Raw genomic sequence first — 19,283 nt, 5'->3', positions numbered from 1 at the left:
GTTTGCGGACTCATGTTATAAGCCTTTTTTTTAATCTATCTATTTTCATTTGTACCTCCAATTTAGGAACATACTGCAGATATAGTCAACTCAAAATTGATGTCTTCACAAATAAATTTCAATTTGAATGAAACACAATAAATTGTAAAACACAGCCCAGACAATTTTTAGATGCAAATTACTCAGTTCAGTTCTTTGATAACTATATATTGAAATTTTGTGACGAGAATGATACAAAAAACCGAAAACAACGGGCAAGTGTATACCAATGACGAATGCAAAAATCACAAATGGCGAATAAGGGGTGATGCCGAGAAAGCGGATAGATAAAGTAAAATAATAAACCTCGGCCAAAGACGAGCTCGTACTGCAATAAAAGTACTCATCTTGAAAGCGATAATAAACTCATAAACCGTAAAGGGGTCCAATATTTTACTGACGTGTCGATTTCAAAGGAAAGTGAAATGATTATTATTGGTTCATTCTATGGAGAAATTTTTATTCTTCGTCTTTGCGAGATTTTTGAAATTTTATATTTTGAAAATTTTGGATGGGGTTATTACCCCCAGTACACCCCCATTTCTACGCCCTTGGCTCCGAAACGAGTTCGTGTCCAGAATTCGGCCAAGAAGGTGTTTTTTGGGATGCGAAAGGAATTGTGTTTGTGGATTACTTGAAAACTGGTAAAATAATAAATTATAAATATTATTGTAACCTTTTAGAAAAGCTGAAGAAGAATATTCGTGAAAAATACACGGTTTGCAGAAGAAAAAATTTCCACCGTTTTCACCAGATTTGGTCACTAGCGATTTCCATCTGTTTCCAAACCTAGAAAAATTCATGCGTGGAAAGCGCTATAATCTTATTATAATTACCCATTATCATTATAGGTGTTTATAAATAAATGGGTATATTTCAGTCAGTTGAATTCATTTTAAAATTGGATCGGAATTATGTCGAAGTGAACTATGATTATATTTATTTGATCCTTCACACCCTCATTCGCTAATGAAATTCGAACTGGACATTTTAATGCACTCTTAGATCAAATCAAATTTCCTCTACGTTATCACGAAATCAAGAGGGAGGGGGGGAAATGGAAATTGAAACGTGGATTCGAATGTAAATTATAAATCGATTAGGACGTCTACGAATCAGATAACGCCACAGAAAGTCGGAACTAATACAAATTAATTTGTTCGCGGCAACTACGCCAATTAAAAGCTTGTTTGGAATTGGAGTTTTTTATGGCAACCGTAGCTACACACAATGTCAACAATTTTTTTCGGACCGGTCCATTTCTACTTATTCATCGAACACATGAATGATCTACAATGTAGGTTTTGTAGAATATAAATTCCATCTGAAGGATTCGTCAAAAATAACGGGTGTTTTTTTTCGAGGTATATAACTTTAAGTTGGCATTACTGTTCAAGATGGCGACCCATTTAACAGCTGTCAAGTGATTTATTCTCAGTTTGGTTTGGCAATTCATCATGAATAGACCCACGCCTGGACAACGCTTGCATATAGTGCAATTTCATTTCGAAAATAATTGTTCTGTGCGGAATACGTATCGCGCACTACGTCCATTTTAGCGATGAAGCGCACTTCTGGTTGAATGGCTACGTCAACAAACAAAACTGCCGCATTTGGAGTGAAGCTAATCCCCGAGTGTATGTCGAAACACCGTTACATCCAGAAAAACTGACTGTTTGGTGCGCTTTATGGGCTGGTGGAATCATTGGTCCGTACTTCTTCAAAAACGATTATGGCCAGAACATTACAGTCAATGGTATAGAGCCATGATTACTAACTTTTTCATTCCTGAATTGAACAACCATGATGTCCAGGAGCTGTGGTTCCAACAAGACGGCGCAACATGTCACACAGCTCGTGCCACAATCGATTTATTGATAGACACGTTTGGTGACCGCCTAATTTCACGTTTTGGACCTGTGAATTGGCCTCCAAGATCTTGTGATTTAACACCGCTAGACTACTTTCTGTGGGGCTATGTAAAGTCATTGGTCTATGCGGATAAGCCACAAACCGTTGACCATTTGGAAGACAACATTCGCCGTGTTATTGCCGATATACGGCTACAAATGTTGGAAAAAGTCATCGAAAATTGGACGTCCAGATTGGACTACATCCGAGCCAGCCGTAGCAGTCATATGCCAGAAATCATATTTAAAATCTAATGCCACAAGAATATCTTGCGGATAAATAAAATTCATGTCAATCGAATAATCCATCGTTGCTTTATTGCAATTTAAAGTTCTGTAGCTCTAAAAAAACACCCTTTACTTTTGGTTGTGTGGGTATGTCTGATTTTGTGCCAAATAATCGTCATTTGTTTTTTGGAAAAAAATGAATTTATTCCATGCATTTGCACCATACTGTATATCATATTGAATCGCCATATTGTCCTCTTACTTCCCTTGGAAACATCTTATTAACGACAACTATGAGTATTTTCATACATCATCTCCAGTAATTGAATCTGACTCCTCAAATTCCAGAGCAAAACATTATTCACTCCTCCTTATCGTCGACTTTTCCTCTTCATTAGAAGGAAACACAAACTTGGCACGCATTATTTCAAGTCCAACGATTCGGAATAATTACTCAGTGAGATATCTGGATGATGAGAAAACACAATTTCAACGGGAAGGTGGATGTGTGAACAGGCATTCCTTGAAGTTATTCCATCCAAGACGCATTTCTTGAACCTTGTAACTTAGGGTAATGCTGTATAAGGAATTCCAATAATTTTTCCCAACAAAAGCAATAACAACCGAGCTATTAAGTCAGCACTTATGTACTATTTCTATGGAAAACGCTTCAAGTTTATCTGAGCTTTAATGGGAAATTCCAAAGGAACCACGAACGGAAAGAAAGCACTCATAGAAAGGTTTTCACAAGATCAATAAAAAAGGTTAACGCGAATGTTATGCTTCGGAGCATTCTCAATTTAAATACTATACTGAATTCGTTCGCGCATAACTCTTCCTACAATAAACATTAGTGAGGTTAGATGGAAATTTTGAATCACGAGCCATCCGTGGATCTGACCACAGAATGCCTCATACATTTCTCAACAGTACGTGAATCTTCAGATGGTGTTTTCAGAAGCTTGCAACGATTTTGCACGCTTCAATTCATGTTACGCTACTGGAACACGCGGTAATTTGTCGATTCGTCGTGGTTATTGGTCGCCGATGAAGCGCCAACGGATGCGCGTATCTAGAGAAAAAAACAGAGAGAATTTTCTGAAAGATTTTCAATAATTATCAAGACTTCAGGATCACATTGTTTTAGATTTCAGCCATCACTAGTTTAATTTGAGATTTAGAATTTAATTTATTGGTGAGAATTGTGTCGGGATTCTCGGTAAGTGTTGGCATAAATATTTGCTTTCAACAAGTAATAATCTCACTAGCATGAATTGATTAATTTTGAAACAGTGGTTTTTTTTAGAGTCATGATTTTAGAAGATTTATTTCGGTAAAACTTACTCACTCAATCTTATCTCATATCCTCAAAATAATAAGTTAACATACCTTTACAAGCACCAAAAGCCTGAAGCACTATATCCTTCTGCATTTTGCACGCCACCTGCTTCAAATGGCATACACTGCGATATGACTGTCCATCACTGCCACACACAGGCTGAAATTTGTATTTCAGTAAAAGCAATTTGAGAATATTATTAACTGAATACCTGATCGTTCTCATCTGGCTTGCACCGTGTACTGCATACACAAATTGCAGCTCCATTCTTCTCCACACAAGTTGCACCAAAATAGCACGTGAGGTCTTTGCAGGATGAAACAACCACCGAAGCTGCATCAGCTGTGAACATTTCAATGGAATGATTTTCCAGGATTAAAACAATAGGAGTATGACTTACGGGATACACAACCATTTGGTCCAAGGATTTTGTCATGACTGGTGCAAACGGTACATTTTTGGCCTTGAACACCTGGTCGACAAACACAGCGGCCTGTCATTTGCTCACAGTCTTCTCTCACTGAACCAAACGCTGAACAGCCGCAAGCTGAAAGATGCGAAGGGATATGGGAGTTGAAAAATGAAGATACAGATCCTGACAATGATGATGAAAGTTTCCAATAACAAATTTCAACAGTTTTCAATCAAAATTCTATAGGCAGAAGGCACAAAAGCTAATGAAACTTGGAGAATAACTCACGTATACATCCTAGGTGTCCAGATGATATTTTTGGCAGTCCCCAATAACCAGGCTCGCATCTATCACATTTTTCTCCACCCACGCCAGGCCTGCACTTGCATTTCGTAGTTCCAGGCATGCAGCTGTCAGCGAAAGATCCCAATCTGTTGCAACCGCAGGATGCAGGACAACCAGCGTTATTTGGACCTTGTGCAGGAATATTGCTGTTTGGACAGCACCCGTACCAACTGTTCACGCAAGTCTGCTCGTAATAGTGGTGGTCTAAAATTATAGACAGATCGATGCGATCATCTTAGGTAACCTGAATTCGACTAATTGCTCAAGGGATTTTATCCTAATTTGACTAAAATGGGTTTCCAGTGGCAGATCCATGTTTTTAGGCGCTGAATTTATTTTTTTTCCGTTTAAAGCATCGTGCAGCTTATGATACAGCAAATTAAAGAATAATCAGACTGAGGATATCACTGCTGAAAAAAGAGTGAAGGTTGGTGATCTAGGAAAGTGGCAAAATTTTCTGAATTGTGAAGTAGCTCCATCTTGCTCCATTGATGTGAGCGTATATGCTTAAAAACATGAATCTACCACTGATAAAGAGTAGAATTTTATAACCCATCTCGAGGACTACCCAATTGGAGACGTAAAAAGTTGAAGCAATTTCGATTGAATTAGAGGCATTCACAATTAGGGAATCCAATCCCGCAAATGCTGGATGTCGTACATGCGGGATCCCTCTGAAATTCTGCGGTTTCAAAATTTGCGGTATCTGCGGGATTCAATATTAAAATTGCATATTAGACAATAAGAGAGCAAACATCTTTTGCAACGTCCCATAAAGCAATAAATCACTCATAAGTTACGTACGAAGATGCAACACTAGTTACTGCTGAAACTACACTACGATTCATGATCAGCCAATTGGAAAGTCATTATAACTCGACTTTGAGTAAAGCAATGGTTAAATCTTTATTTTCTAGGATGAAAGAGCACCGTTTATTAATGACAAGTATGGTACCGTATTTAGAAAACCCAGGCAAATATCTGGAATTTCTGGGATAACAGTCAATGTCTACGAAGATACATTTGTACTTCATAGCAAATCAACATTACGAAATGAAATTTAGAGTTTGACTGACAGGCTGCAAATAGAGAAGTCTTTAGAAGACAAAACACAATCCCAAACCGAAGACCATTTCACTTATGCTGATGAGGGTATAGTACATTTATCTAATCTAGCAATGTGACGTGAACCATCGCCTTTGAATTTAGAAGAGGAATCGAAGCATAGTATTCGTACTGCGTGGGTACGAACAACACTTGACCAGTAATTAAAACATGAAATGACCCTTTTTGAATGCAGACGGTATATACTTGGAAGCTGTTTACAACTCCGACCCTCGACTTAATTTCCACCAATCACAAATGCTCAATTTTGAATAACAAATGGTTTCTAGTTCGAAAAACTCTGAGACAGCACTTGTCGGCAGATTTTTCGGGTATTACCCGCGGCAAAACTTAACAGCTGTTGCCATGAAGTGAACACTTCTATACCATAGTATGTTTTTAATAGACTAAGTCCTTTTTATGAGCATGTTTAATAGGTTGAGTACAAAGAGTATATATATTGTTAGCAATCCCGCATTCTTGCAGATCCGCAGGATTGATATTTTAGTGCGGGATTGGATTCCCTATTCGCAATGATAAAAGGCTTACGATATTTGATATTAGGAGAGCGAGGATGAATATTTATGCTAAGTTGAATGGCCCAGTTATGGAAAGGACATGCAACTCACCTTTGCGGCAACATCTGGAGAATCTAACGGTTTGATGGCAATAACTCCCTGAAGGGCAGTCCTTTCTTGTTGGACCACTGCCACAATCTAATTCTTTACCAGTTAGCGGGTCTGTTAGAGGTTTTTCGCCCCCACAGGGTTTAACTTCCATTCCTGGAAATGGTTACTAGAGCTAATACCGTTCGATATATAGCGCTCTTAGAGAAGAAATTACACACGTAGGCCATTCTGGTCCTCCCTTTGCAAAATCCCTTTTTATCCGTCGAGAAAATTGATTTCGATTATAGTTTTCGACAACATAAATTCCAATGAATAGGATGGCTCGGAAAATAGCTCGGTGAACAAAGAAAAAATTGTTTGTTCGCGATATCGAATTGAAAAGTAGATTTTGTAAGATGAATACCCTATCAAACTGGTATTTATAGTTTCGTTAAAGATTAAATTAGAAACTTTTCTAAAGTTATCTGACGCATTGCCAAGTATGAAACAGTTTTGATGGGTGCAAATATCTACCAGAAGACACAAAGCCAGAAAATTTTAAATGGGATCGATTGAGGAAATATTTTTCTGGCAGGTATCTAGCGGTTGCGTCATCAACTTTTGAAACTTTGACAATATTATTGAATCAATTTGTAAACGTCTATTGGTCTATTGGAAAAAACACTTTAATATATTAGTAACTTTTTTTTTGCTTGCCAGAATAGTTGGGGCTCAATAATTTTCAAATTTCCCTTCATTCCTAATAAGCTAATAATGAAAGAAAACTGTTTTAAATTTATATGAAATGGATTAAATGGATTAAAATAATTTTCACTGGATTATTAAGTTGTTACCAACAATTGTTTCGCCACACTGTGACTCCATCAGGCTACATTTTTGACTGATAAAGTACAGAGTTTTTCGGAAACTTATATAGGAACAAAAATTCGACATTGGCAGAAAAATATTCGATAGGATATCATAAACTTCAAAGTTATATTGGATAATTTGCCTCCTGGGATTTCCAAACTATCAGAAGAAATTCAATGAAGGAGATGAGTTTACATCTGTTTGTTCGTTCAACAGAATATTTTGGGTATTATACCTGTTTATTTCTAGGGATTCTAAGAGTGTTAATCTTATGCTCTTATTTTCTGAATGGAGAATTTCAAAGTTATTATTTAAGGTATCATCCGATTCTTTTAAATGGTTTGCATAAGTTGAGACCAAACTATCAGATGTATAACTCTTTTGGTGTTTGTTTGTCCTTTTCTTGTAAGATCTTCCTGTGTGTCCAATATAAACCATAATCTTTACTGGTTCAACTTGTAAACACCGGATTTATTTTCTTTCTCAGTTTTGTCTACATTTTTCTTTAAAAAACAAGAAAGAAAATAAATCCGGTGTCTACAAGTTAACCTGTAATGATTGTCCTATGGTTTATATTGGACAGACAGGAAGATCTTTCAAGAAAAGGATAAACGAACACCAAAAGAGTTATACATCTGATAGTTCGTTTTCAACTTATGCGAATCATTTAAAAGAACTAGATCACACCTTCAATCACAACTTTGAAATCCTCCATTCAGAAAATAAAAGCATAAGATTAACACTGTTAGAATCCCTAGAAATAAACAGGTATAATACCCAAAATATTCTGTTGAACGAACAAACAGATGTAAACTCATCTCCTTCATTGAATTTCTTCCGATAGTTTAGAAATCCCAGACGGCAATATAACTTCGAAGTTTATGATTTCCTATTGAATATTTTTCTGCCAATGTCGAATTTTTGTTCCTATATAAGTTTCCGAAAAACTCTGTATTCTTATCAGTCAGAAATGTAGCCTGATGAAGCTACAGTGTGGCGAAACAATTGTTGATAACAATTAAATATTCCAGTGGAAATTATTTTAGTTCTTAATTTTGGGTGAACAATATCTAAATGAAATTCCGTAGGAGAATCATATTATGAACCCTTTATTCAAGACGATGAACCAAGCTGAATACAACCACGTCTTCCAGCTGCGTACCTCATTTGACAAACTGAATACATCCCCCAAACAATAGATTCTACAGCGATACCGATTGGCATCTGTTCTCGACGTGTTCGATGGAACCTAATCATGTTTTAACCGAAACTTTTCGCCCAACTTTCATCATTCTAACGGATCATACCTTGACAGAGTTCCAAAGGTCTCAAACGGAGCTCCTTCTGGCTTTGACAAGCCTCCATTTTCATGGCACAAAGCGAGGGATAGATTCTGAGATCAGAGGCGCAAATAGGTTTTGGCGTGGACTGCAGTTCAGCGGCGGCACAATCGAACTGACAGGTGCACCTTGGAAAATTCTCCTTGCCGAGCTCGCAGGTGGCCTCGAAGTCGCAGTGGATGTCTTTGCAGGCCTCTTTCTCAGCGTTCGCATTGCTCACGTCTGTTTCGTTAGACCTGGTGGCTTCGGTTGTTACAGGGGCGACAGTCTGAGGCGGTGTAGTTGCTGAAAAGGCGGTAGTTTTCTCTATTTATTGTGTGCATGGCTTTGTCCAATGGGAATGTCTATTTACGCTACGCGACAGTAAGAAAATAGGTTTTCAAGGGGGAAATCGATTAGTGAGATTGGAAAGACGGAGGCGTCTGTATAAAGAAAGGTAGATTTGTTTCAGTATGTTCAATACCTCTTGGTGTCGTTGTAAGGTGAGAAACTATTACGCCAAGCAATGTTTTTTTTTTTTACTGCCACCACTGGATATGATTGAAAATCTGGGATTTCTTTTTTTTGAAAAACTTATAAAGGAATGGTTTTCGACAGCTGACAAAAACTGTGTTGAAAAATAAAGGGTGTCTTATTTAAGAAACAGCAATGGAACAAAAACGCGAAGCGAGAAAAAACACAACAGTCTGCTGACAAGGTTATGGAATCATTATTCTGGGCAAGGTATAATATTCATTGATTACCGTCAAAAGAGCCAGACCATCAACATCGATTATTATATAGCGTTATTGAATCGTTTTTAGGATGAAATCGTTAAAAAACGGCCCCATTCGAAGAAAGAAAGGTGCTGTTTCTTCAAGACAATGCGCCGTGTCACAAATCAATGAAAACGATGGCAAAATTGCATTAATTGGGCTTCGAATTGCTTCTGCATCCACCGTATTCGCCAGATCTAGCCCCCAGCGACTTTTTCCTGTTCTCAGACCTCAAAAGAATGCTCGCTGGAAAGAAATTTAGCGCCAATGAAGAAGTAATCGCCGAAACTGAGGCCTATTTTGAAACGAAAGACAAATCGTACTACAAAAATGGTTTCGAAATGTTGGAAGATCGCTATAATCGCTGTATCGCCCTCGATGGCAACTATGTTGAATAATATAATCGAATTGTGCCAAAAAAATGTGTTCTACTGTGGTAGACCGGGGACTTTTCACTTGGCCTGTTAGAGTTAAGATGAACCAAAAGATGAAATTAAACTCTCTAAAATTGTTTTTCCAATTTTTAAATGTTGATTTGCATACTTTCTTCACAGAAGAGTAAGTGGGGAGATCTAAAACTACTAATTGAGATTGCTTTCTCTGTAAACCCGTAGTAGAAAAAAAATGTGAATGGTTATAATAATTTAAATGAATTTGTATCTGTAAACTCTGAGATTTCAGTCAAATTATGTTCATTTTGTTTGTACGAGATCGTTGAATTTTCTACTCAAGGGTGTTTAATCCAATCGTTCCGCCTGATTGGAAAACTCTTTATATTGAGATAATAAAAATTTATTCGATAACTACTAATAATAAAATCGAATTTTGCCAAAAAAAATGTGTTTTACTATGGTGGACCGGGGACTTTTCAATTGGCCTGTTATATTAATTTTTCCGTGTTACCTAAAAAATATATTTTATCGACTTGCGGCACAATTTAGTGCCAGAAAGCGAAGGACCAATTTCTCTGAGGGCCACTTGAAAAGTTCGTTCTTCACGAACAAACATCTATCTCGAATTCCAATCTCAACGTCGCTTTATACTTATACATGTGGCCCGGAACATCTCAACTGCTTATTCCGACTGACAGGTCCTTCCAATCTCTAGGAGATAAACGCAAAAAGCAACTTACCGTTGTACGTGCCCTCCACGGAGAATCTTTCGCGACAGTCGCCGTAAAAAACCACAGTTAGATGGGCTGAGTTGTCGGCGTCTAAACACGTCGCCTTCTGTAATTCACATTCGTTAGGGAATGTCACCATGTTGGAGGCACACACTGGCTCGACTCCTGAGCCCTCGCAGTTCGTGGGGCATACGCAGTTACCTGCCTCGCATCGGCCCCCATATTTACATTTCACGCCCCCGCATAAATCTGGAATCACAAAAAAGCGGAATGACAAATGACAGATTTACGAGAATAAATCGCTTAAAACTTGACAGTACGAATTCGCAGTGTCAACAGGATGCTGATTTGATGAAAGGGGGAAATAGGAAGTTTTGTTATGTGTCAATAGCGTAGTCAGGACTTTGTTTTGGGGGGACTGAACTTGAACATCGACGAATTAAGCTGTTTCTACACCCATTTAATATGATTTTGTTCATTCGTTTGAAACCAGTCGAATAGTCTTGACTCGGAGCAATCAAACACGTGAATGATGATAACCCAGATTGTTGTATGAAAAATTTGTTACTCAATCAGAAATTTTGAAGCCAGGTGTTTCAATTGCTTCGGAACCTTTTTCGAGTAGCATAATTGTATACTTTTTATAACTGAGCTATTTCACCAGCTTCGTCTGTTTTAGGAAGTACACTGTCAAAGAGACTGCAACACCCAGAAGAGCTGTTCAAATTTTAAATTCTTTTGGTAAAACATAGATAGTATAGCAAGGAGTATATGATTGAAATTTGAAAAAAAAAACGAAGGGTTTACAATTTTTTTCAATAAATTTGTTAATCATGTGTTTGTCAACCACGATTATCTATACACTCCCCAACACGTTGAGGCATTGATGCAATAAGATGGTCTATTTCTTCTTGAGGGATACTATCCCAAGATACCTGTACTTCATGTCTCAGTGCCGCCAAAGTCCGTGAGGGCTGGGGTAAATTTCCAAGCCTTCTACCCATGATGTCCCAAACATTCCCTATGGGCGAAAGATCGGGGGAATCTGGGCGTTCAAACTAACTTTGGCAACATGAGGTCGGGCATTATCTTGCAGAAATATTGAATTCTCGAGCCGGTTAAGATGAGGGAGAATATATGGCTCCACTATTTCTTGAAGGTAACGCAGCGCTGTCATGTTACCACGAATTAAGACTAAATGTGACCTACTTGCAAGTGCAATAGCACCCCATACCATAACGCCTAATGTCCGATATACATGGCGCTCAACATCAAACTGAGGTTCAAATTTTGTTCCTCGACTTCGTCTAACCCTTCTTCGGCCATCATGTGCACCCAAGGAGATTCGAGATTCATCAGAAGAGACAACCTGATGCCATTTCACATTCCAATGTTGACGTTCTCTGCACCACTGTAATCGTTGCCGGCGATACTCAACCGTCAGAGGTAACACAAGATGGGGTCGATAATGCTACAGTCCAAAAGACCTTATCTGGCAGGAAAACGTTCAGACATTTGCAAGATGGCCTTGTTCTCCTAACCACTCATCAGCCAAAGATTGAGTTGCCGCAAATCAGTCTCTAATGGCCATAAGTCATAGACGTCGATCTTGAACCTCATTTGTACTCCTTCGACGTCCAGTGCCTACTCTTCTTCGATTTTGGGCTTTATCAAACCACGCTTGACAACATCTCATAACAGTTGTTGGATTTCTGTTCGTACGGTTAGCGATTTCTCAAATGACAACCCCACCTCCTGTAGACCAATAATTTGATCACTTTCAAATTCACTTAGCTGGCGATATATTCGGCGTACACGTGCTCTAGGCATTTTAACAACAACTTAACATCGACTTTGGATTTCCTCAAACAGTTGGTTTGTTGTAAAATTTAAAAAACTTGCAAAAAACGACTACAATATTTGAGTAACAAGAATTGTTTACATGAAAAAACCTTCACGATTTTCTTCTCCAAATTCAATCATTTTTACTCAATAGTTAGTTCCTTCGTAAAAGTTCAATATTGGAAACAATGAATCAATACCGTATCAAAAAATTCTCATAAAGGTATCACAGTAGTCATTTGTTTTCCAGTCTTGTCTATACCACCTTCTCCATGTGAATCAGGATGTAGGTTGTCTCTAGAAGGTGATCACATGAGCTTATCAAAGGAGCTTCCCTTTCATATCCTGCGTTGTTTGTTTAATAAAAGTCTACTGATACATCCTTTCTGGTTTCTGATCCTCGCTTTCTTCGTGTGACATGGTTGTGTTCGTGTTCACTTCGACGTAAAATGTTGTTTGCGAATGGGAATGAGTCACCCTTGAGAGGTACAGACATATAGGAGATTTTCGATTGTATCGAATACGCTTTTGTTTACAGTGCTCTTCGGCTACGCGATTGAAAAATTGATATTGGCCAGAGATTTTCATGAATTATTCGCACCCTGTCCAACTAAATCATCGGCCTAACCAGGCTTTTTTAGGGGGTCTAAGTCTTACGCAACAAACGCTTAATATTATGTGTGTAACAGATATAAATGATTTTTGGTTTTCTTTATACCTTCAATTGTGAAATTGGTATAAATTATTGTACAATTCTATTATTGTTCAATTTCTTAGCGGTTTCTTCTCAAACATATTCATACTCTTACCCCAGCCCATCGAAGGGCGCGTTTAGATTTTGCGTGAGAGCATATCCATTGGGAAGAGGCTGATTGGAAAAGAGTTCTCTTCACAGATAAGTCTAGATTCTGCCTCTACCATTGTGATCGAGGTTCCCTTGTATACAGACGTCCACATGAAAGATATGCTCAGTGCACTCTTTCCCAATCAGCCTCTTCCCAATGGATATGCTCTCTCGCAAAATCCAAACGCGCCCTTCGATGGGCTGGGGTAGGAGCTGGGCCTCTTGCCGCGACACGAGGCCTTAAATCATATTCTCTGAGGCGATTTCTTATTGTCTGAGTGCTAATTTGCACCCTATGAGTTTGCTCAAGCTGATTTTGAATGAGGCGAGCGGTTGAAAACCGTTGTCTCAACGAAGAAACTCTCAAGTAACGTTCTTGAATGGCAGTTGTTACCCGTGGTCTACCCTGTCCTGGTCTTCATACATTCATACCTGTCTCCCTGAATCGCTGCAACATTCTGGACACACTTGTATGGGAAACTCCCAACCTTTCTGCAATTCTTGTGTATGTCCACCCTTCTTCTCGCAAAACTATCGCTTGGGCACATTCCTCTTGGGTCAAATTGCGTGTTTCGCGTTGCATAGCGATCGAGTGTAGAAAATCAAACGAAAAAAAAAGAAAAACTATTGATCACTAGAATTGATCGAGAACAACTGATTTCAGAATGGAGCCAATACATTCAAAATCTGATAATCTCATCTTTTTTATTCCTACTGGGAAAAAACATCTGTATTGAAGAAAAACGTTGAAAGTGGATAACATATGCATGCATAATTCTGATAAAAATAATTATCATTGAGAACACCTTCAGTTGTAGAATAAATTTGAGATTTCCATAATGTGCGTTAATTCTTTTGCGCAGTTTATGTTATTAAATAAATGTATATATGAAAACTTGTTAAAAAATAATATCTGAGAAAATAATGATTTCAATGTAAAAAACAGGTTCAGTTCTGTCTAGACGTCAGCTGACCATTGTGGTCGAACATACATTTTCGGAAACTTGTCATAGTGACTTCCAGCAAATCTCGTCTGAGTAGTCAGGTAAGACCAGATTGTTGTCCTCCGGTGATCCTACCCCTTAAATGGCAATTAATGATTTGGCTTCCAAATGCCAGTCCAGTGTTTCGACGCCCGTTCATTGAGTAAGGTAGATCGATTGTTCGAAGGCAAGGAAAACATTGGAAACTGAAATTATCCCATCTGGATTACCAATTTGTCTGCGTCCAACTACAGGATCATTGTTTGCCAGTTCACAATTGAAATGTATGGAAGTTAGACATTGGCTGATCCGCGCCCGAACTAACCGACATAGTTTCAAACTTTCTATTGACATATGGAAATTGGGTAAACCACGACTACATGGAAATGAAATGAATTGAGAAACAACAGACCAGATCGATGGCTCCCAAAATTCGAAGGCGAATAAGGCCCTACCGCGAGCGTTCTACATCATTTCACCTAACGACAGCACTCGATTAAGATGAAGTACGTTTGTTCATTGTAATTGCCGACAGTGCTCTATTTCGTTTTGTACTGTCGAAGTTGATGAATGAGGGGTATCGTCTTTCCGACGTGAAAAACTGCAAATTCAACGTGGTTTACTTCTTTTGTTGCTCGTAACAGGCCAATTAAAAAGTTCCCCTACCATAGTAAAACAATTTTTTTTTGCAAAATTCGATTTTATTCAACATAGTTGAACATACAGCAATTATAGCGATCTTCCAACTTCTCGATACCTATTTTGTAGTACGATTTGTCTTTCGCTTCAAAATAGGCCTCAGTTTCGGCGATTACTTCTTCATTGGCGCTAAATTTCTTTCCAGCGAGCATTCTTCTGAGGTCTGAGAACAGAAAAAAGTCGCTGGGAGCCAAATCTGACGAATACGGTGGATGCAGAAGCAATTCGAAGCACAATTCATTCAATTTTGCCATTGTTTCCATTGATTTGTGACTCGGCGCATGCTCTTGATGAAACAGCACCTTTTTTTCCACGAATGGGGCCGTTTTTTAACGATTTCATGCTTCAAACGAACCAATAACGCTATATAATAATCGCTGTTGGTGTTGTGACCCTTTTGGAGGTAATCAATGAATATTATACCTTCCGCATCCCAGAATACTCATGCCATAACCTTGCCAGCTTACTGTTGTGTTTTTTCCCCGCTTTGGATTCGGTTCATCGTGTGCAGTCCATTCATCTGACTGTCGATTGAACTCCGGAGTGAAATAATGGAGCCATGTTTCATCCATTGTTACATATCGTCGCAAAAATTCAGGTTTATTGCACTTAAACAGCTTTAAACAGCTGAGTAGTCTGCACACGATGAATCGAATCCAAAGCAAGGAAAAATAGTCAGCTGGCAAGGTTATGGCATCAGTATTCTGAGATACGCATGGTATAATATTCATTTATTACCTCCAAAAGGGCCAGCGGTTATTATAAAGCGTTATTGTATCGTTTGAGGAATGAAATCGTTGAAAAACGACCCCATTTGAAGAAAAAAAGGTGCCGTTTGATCAAGAAAATGCGCCTTGTCACAAATCAATGAAAAAAATGGCAAAATTGCATGAACTGGGCTTCGAATTGCTTCTACATCCAAAGTATTCGCCAGATCCGGCCCCCAGCGACTTTTTCCTGTTCTCCGACCTCAAAAGAATGCCCGCTGGAAAGAAATTTGGCGCTAATGAAGAAGTACGCCGAAACTGAGGCCTATTTTGAAGCGAAAGTCGAATCGTACTACAAAAATGGTATCGAAAGGTTGCAAGATCGCTATAATCGCTGTATCGCCCTCGAAGGCAACTATGTTGAATAATAAAATCGAATTTTGGCAAAACAATGTGTTTTACTATAGTAGACCGGGGACTTTTCAATTGGCCTGTTAGAGTTAACATAAACCAAAAGATGAAATTAAACTCTCTATAATTGTTATTTCAATTTTTAAATGTTGACTTGCATACTTTTTTCACAGAAGAGTAAAAGAGGAGATCTAAAACTACCTTTTGAGATTGCTATCTCTTCGAATCCGTACTAGAAAAAGAAAATGTAAATGATTATAATAATTTGAATAAATTTGTATCTGTTAACTCTGAGATTTCATTTAAAATATGTTCGTTTTGTTAAATTTTCTACTCAAGGGTGTTGAATCCAATCATTCTATTGAAGAAAACGAAGCTCCAATTCAAACTGAAACCCCTGATTGGAAAACTCTTTATATTGAGAGAATAAAATACAGTACGAAAACCCAAAAATTATTCGATAACCACTTCGAGCGAATTTTAAAACGAACTTTCTCGTAAAATCGAGTCTATACGGAAACCGATCGAAATAAAAATTACCATAAAACGGGGAAGAAGCCGAATCTTATATCCCCCCCTGTAGGAAAATGGAATCCATTCTATTAAGAGTAAGACAGATGTGAAACCCTTCCTGACTGTGTTCAACCGCTTTTGTCTATCCCGTTTTGATTGCATATCCGCATGCAGCCTCTCGAGCCTTGCAATCGATCAGGAGCCGTGAGGACAATAAAAACTTAATCACCCATTAGATTATACAAGCGGATAATAATTTAGCGTCATTGAGATAATTAGAAATGAAAAGACTTACCACAAGTCCCTTTGTACGCTAGCAGGATGAATTGCTGCAGCTTACAAGAAGTGAGTCTCAGCTCGCATTCACTGGAGTATGTCACACCGTCTGTGCCGCATACTGTACCATTATTCAGCTGAAATTGGCCCAGTTAAATTACTAATGCACCTTTATGTATGGAACTTCAAATCACGCATTCTGAATATGTAAACGTTCCGGCTAAAAAAGCTTCCACGAAAATAGGGGATGCTTGAAAGAGAATACCGCCACGTGACTGCTCAGTTTGAAACGAAATTGTAGATTTTTACTCTTACAACCACCGATTTTTATGCGGTTTTCACATAATTTCTTTAAACAATAATCTACATTGTAGAATGAAAAAAAATTAATGATATAGCGAATTCTTTGAAACATTTTTCAAAAGCGCCCTGTAACTTGAGAACTAATCTGTTTTCTTTGAGTCTTATAGTTCTCGAGATGTTTTAAGTGAGCGTCGAACTTGGGACACCCTGTACAGGGTGGGCAAATTTTGATATTTTAGCACTACATCTTTTAAAGCCACGTGGTGGTAATCCCTTTGGAGATAATGTCTCACTTACCTTCGTATCTGCACACGATTTGGGACAAACGCATTTTCCTTCTGATGTTCCATTTGCCTCACAGACAGAGTAAAAATCGCAAGGTTTTTTCTCGCAACCATCTGAAACATTTGAAGATAAAATTATCAAATTTCGAATTGTGTTGACCTTCTCTTGATGAAAATTCCTTGCACATTGAATAATTGGTGATAATTCCAGATGAATCATCTGTTTTGTCATCTGGTACATCTCAGTTGCTAAATCTGCGTCAACGTCAACGAAGAACATAATAAACAATGAAAATGGAAACAACGTTAATAACTAAAAGGAATAACGAAAACACATAATGTGAACATGTATGTGTCCGAATTCAATGGAATTTTGTAGATTTATCTTGTTCCATTGTTGTGATTGTTGAATATCTGAAAAATTCTGGAAATCGATATAATCCTCATTCAAATGTCTTCTATGAAAAAAACTTCAAAAAACATGGAAAATTTGATGCAGTACGGAGCTCTTATTCTAAATTAATATCAAATTCCATTTACAGCAGGAATGTTATATTAAATCGCCGATGTCTTTGTGACGACATCGATGGCTGACAAAAACTGAGATTTTAATGAACGCCTTTCCCTTTTGATGTAATCTTAAAGGATTAATGTGAAGAATCGGGAGGGGAAATAAACTTGAAAAGGAGCAGAATATTCTGATATTACGAAAATTGATTCCTGATGCCTTAGCGAAATATCGATTCCACTGATATTCTTCAATGTTGCAACATTTTTAGAAAAATTCCCAGAAAAACTACCTCGGTGACACAGTGGATTGAGAGTTGGCTGTGGTGGCAAATGTACCGGGTTCGAATCCTGGCTAGGTCATGGACGTTGTGCATGTCTGGTAGTGGTTAATGAATTTGATAGAGTCTTGTGGATAATGAAATATTTGCTGTGTAGATGGCCAAAGTAGCCTAGCAAATATAAAGGAAAGACAACAAAAAATTCACAAAAAAATTCATTGTTTCGTCAGGTTGTTTTTATTTTTGAAAATTTGTATCGTTTCATTTTAAGTAATGACATAGTTTTTACTTGTTAAGTCTAACAGCTGTCCAGATAGCGAGCTATTCAAATCGAAACCTCTTCTTGGAAGTCTCCGGACGAAACGAACATTATCCTCAGAATGTTTCAATCCTTTTTGAAAGGAAAAAAGGAAACGAAACCGTTTACGAACGGAGGTGTGAACCCGTAGAATTTTAAATCAAACTCCGTTTCAACGCTCGGCTGATGTTTAAACTTGTCCCAAAGAAATCCTTGAGAGTCGAAAACAAGAGTGGCTTGATTCGCCCTAAAAGCCTTTTCAACTTTTGAGGGACTGATTCATATTAATTCGTTTTTCGCTACGGTCCCAAAAGTGTATCGGCTCCCTGCAGTGAAAAGGAAAATAAAAACCCCAGCCGAAGATCCCAGCCTTGTTCGATTATTCGAATTGAAGATTTTCACAGAGTGGCTTTTCTCTTGTCGCTTCTAGTCTGGTTGTCTTCGGAAGTAACAGATGGAGCATCGGGAGAAAAAAATTACTGTTCATTTATAAAGCTCGTGGATTGAGCCACTGAAGAAAGAGTTCAGTTGCTTCACGTCATTTAGTACCACTCAAGCTGTGATTGAACTTCAATAGTAGTTTTTATTTAATTATAAGCTTTTATTTTAAAAAAATTGAGAACTTTGGAATTGAAAAAATTATCTCAAAAGTATCAGTATGACGTGTGACCCCTCTCAGTCTGATTACAGCTTTCAAACGTCTCCACATGCTCTTAATGAGACTTCGAATATTCTCGTTGAATATTTTCCCATTCATGGCGAAGGTCTTCACGCAGCTCTTATAAATTATTGGGAGATGTAACCATAGTTCTGACTCGCCTTCCTAGTTGGTCCCATAGTTGTTCGATGGGATTCAAGTCAGGACTTCGTGCTAGCCAGTTGAACCTTGAAATTCCAACCTCATTCAAGTACGCTGTCACTATTCGAGCAGTATGTGGATATGCATTGTCATGCAATAACTTCCCTGTTCTTCCAGAAATGGTATAGAAAGTACAACATGGTCCATAAGAATTTCCTCTATGTACTTTACTGCTGTTAAAGATCCATTCATTAAAACCAAGTCTGTGTGGTCCCTAAAGTCACACCTCCCCAGACCATAACAGATCCTCCACCAAATGGAACTCGCTCCTCTATACAGGCATTGGCATATATTTCTCCTGGACGGCTACAAGAGCATCTAAGACCATCAGCTGCTTGAATGCTGAATCTGGATTCATCAGAAGAAAGTACCTGGACTCACTGAGCTTCTAACCAGTTTATGT

The 19,283-nt window shown here is 38.1% G+C and overlaps 1 protein-coding gene across 8 annotated transcripts in view; it reads right to left on the bottom strand.

Annotated features, from left to right (window-relative positions):
- Positions 1 to 19,283, bottom strand: part of LOC123686530 (agrin-like) — a 214,939-nt gene that overhangs the window by 8,355 nt on the left and 187,301 nt on the right. For all 8 annotated transcript variants that reach the window (XM_045626737.1, XM_045626738.1, XM_045626740.1 and 5 more), the window contains 9 exons: positions 16,949 to 17,049; positions 16,368 to 16,485; positions 10,083 to 10,322; positions 8,163 to 8,480; positions 6,007 to 6,159; positions 4,217 to 4,477; positions 3,917 to 4,063; positions 3,728 to 3,858; positions 3,567 to 3,675 (listed from right to left, as the gene is read on the bottom strand). In XM_045626737.1, coding sequence (XP_045482693.1) covers positions 3,567 to 3,675; positions 3,728 to 3,858; positions 3,917 to 4,063; positions 4,217 to 4,477; positions 6,007 to 6,159; positions 8,163 to 8,480; positions 10,083 to 10,322; positions 16,368 to 16,485; positions 16,949 to 17,049 — 1,578 coding nt within the window. The remainder of the gene's footprint in view (positions 1 to 3,566; positions 3,676 to 3,727; positions 3,859 to 3,916; positions 4,064 to 4,216; positions 4,478 to 6,006; positions 6,160 to 8,162; positions 8,481 to 10,082; positions 10,323 to 16,367; positions 16,486 to 16,948; positions 17,050 to 19,283) is intronic.

Source organism: Harmonia axyridis, chromosome X (genome assembly GCF_914767665.1).
Source record: "Harmonia axyridis chromosome X, icHarAxyr1.1, whole genome shotgun sequence".
Taxonomy (NCBI): domain Eukaryota; kingdom Metazoa; phylum Arthropoda; class Insecta; order Coleoptera; family Coccinellidae; genus Harmonia; species Harmonia axyridis.
This window is presented reverse-complemented; position numbering and strand designations above follow the sequence as displayed.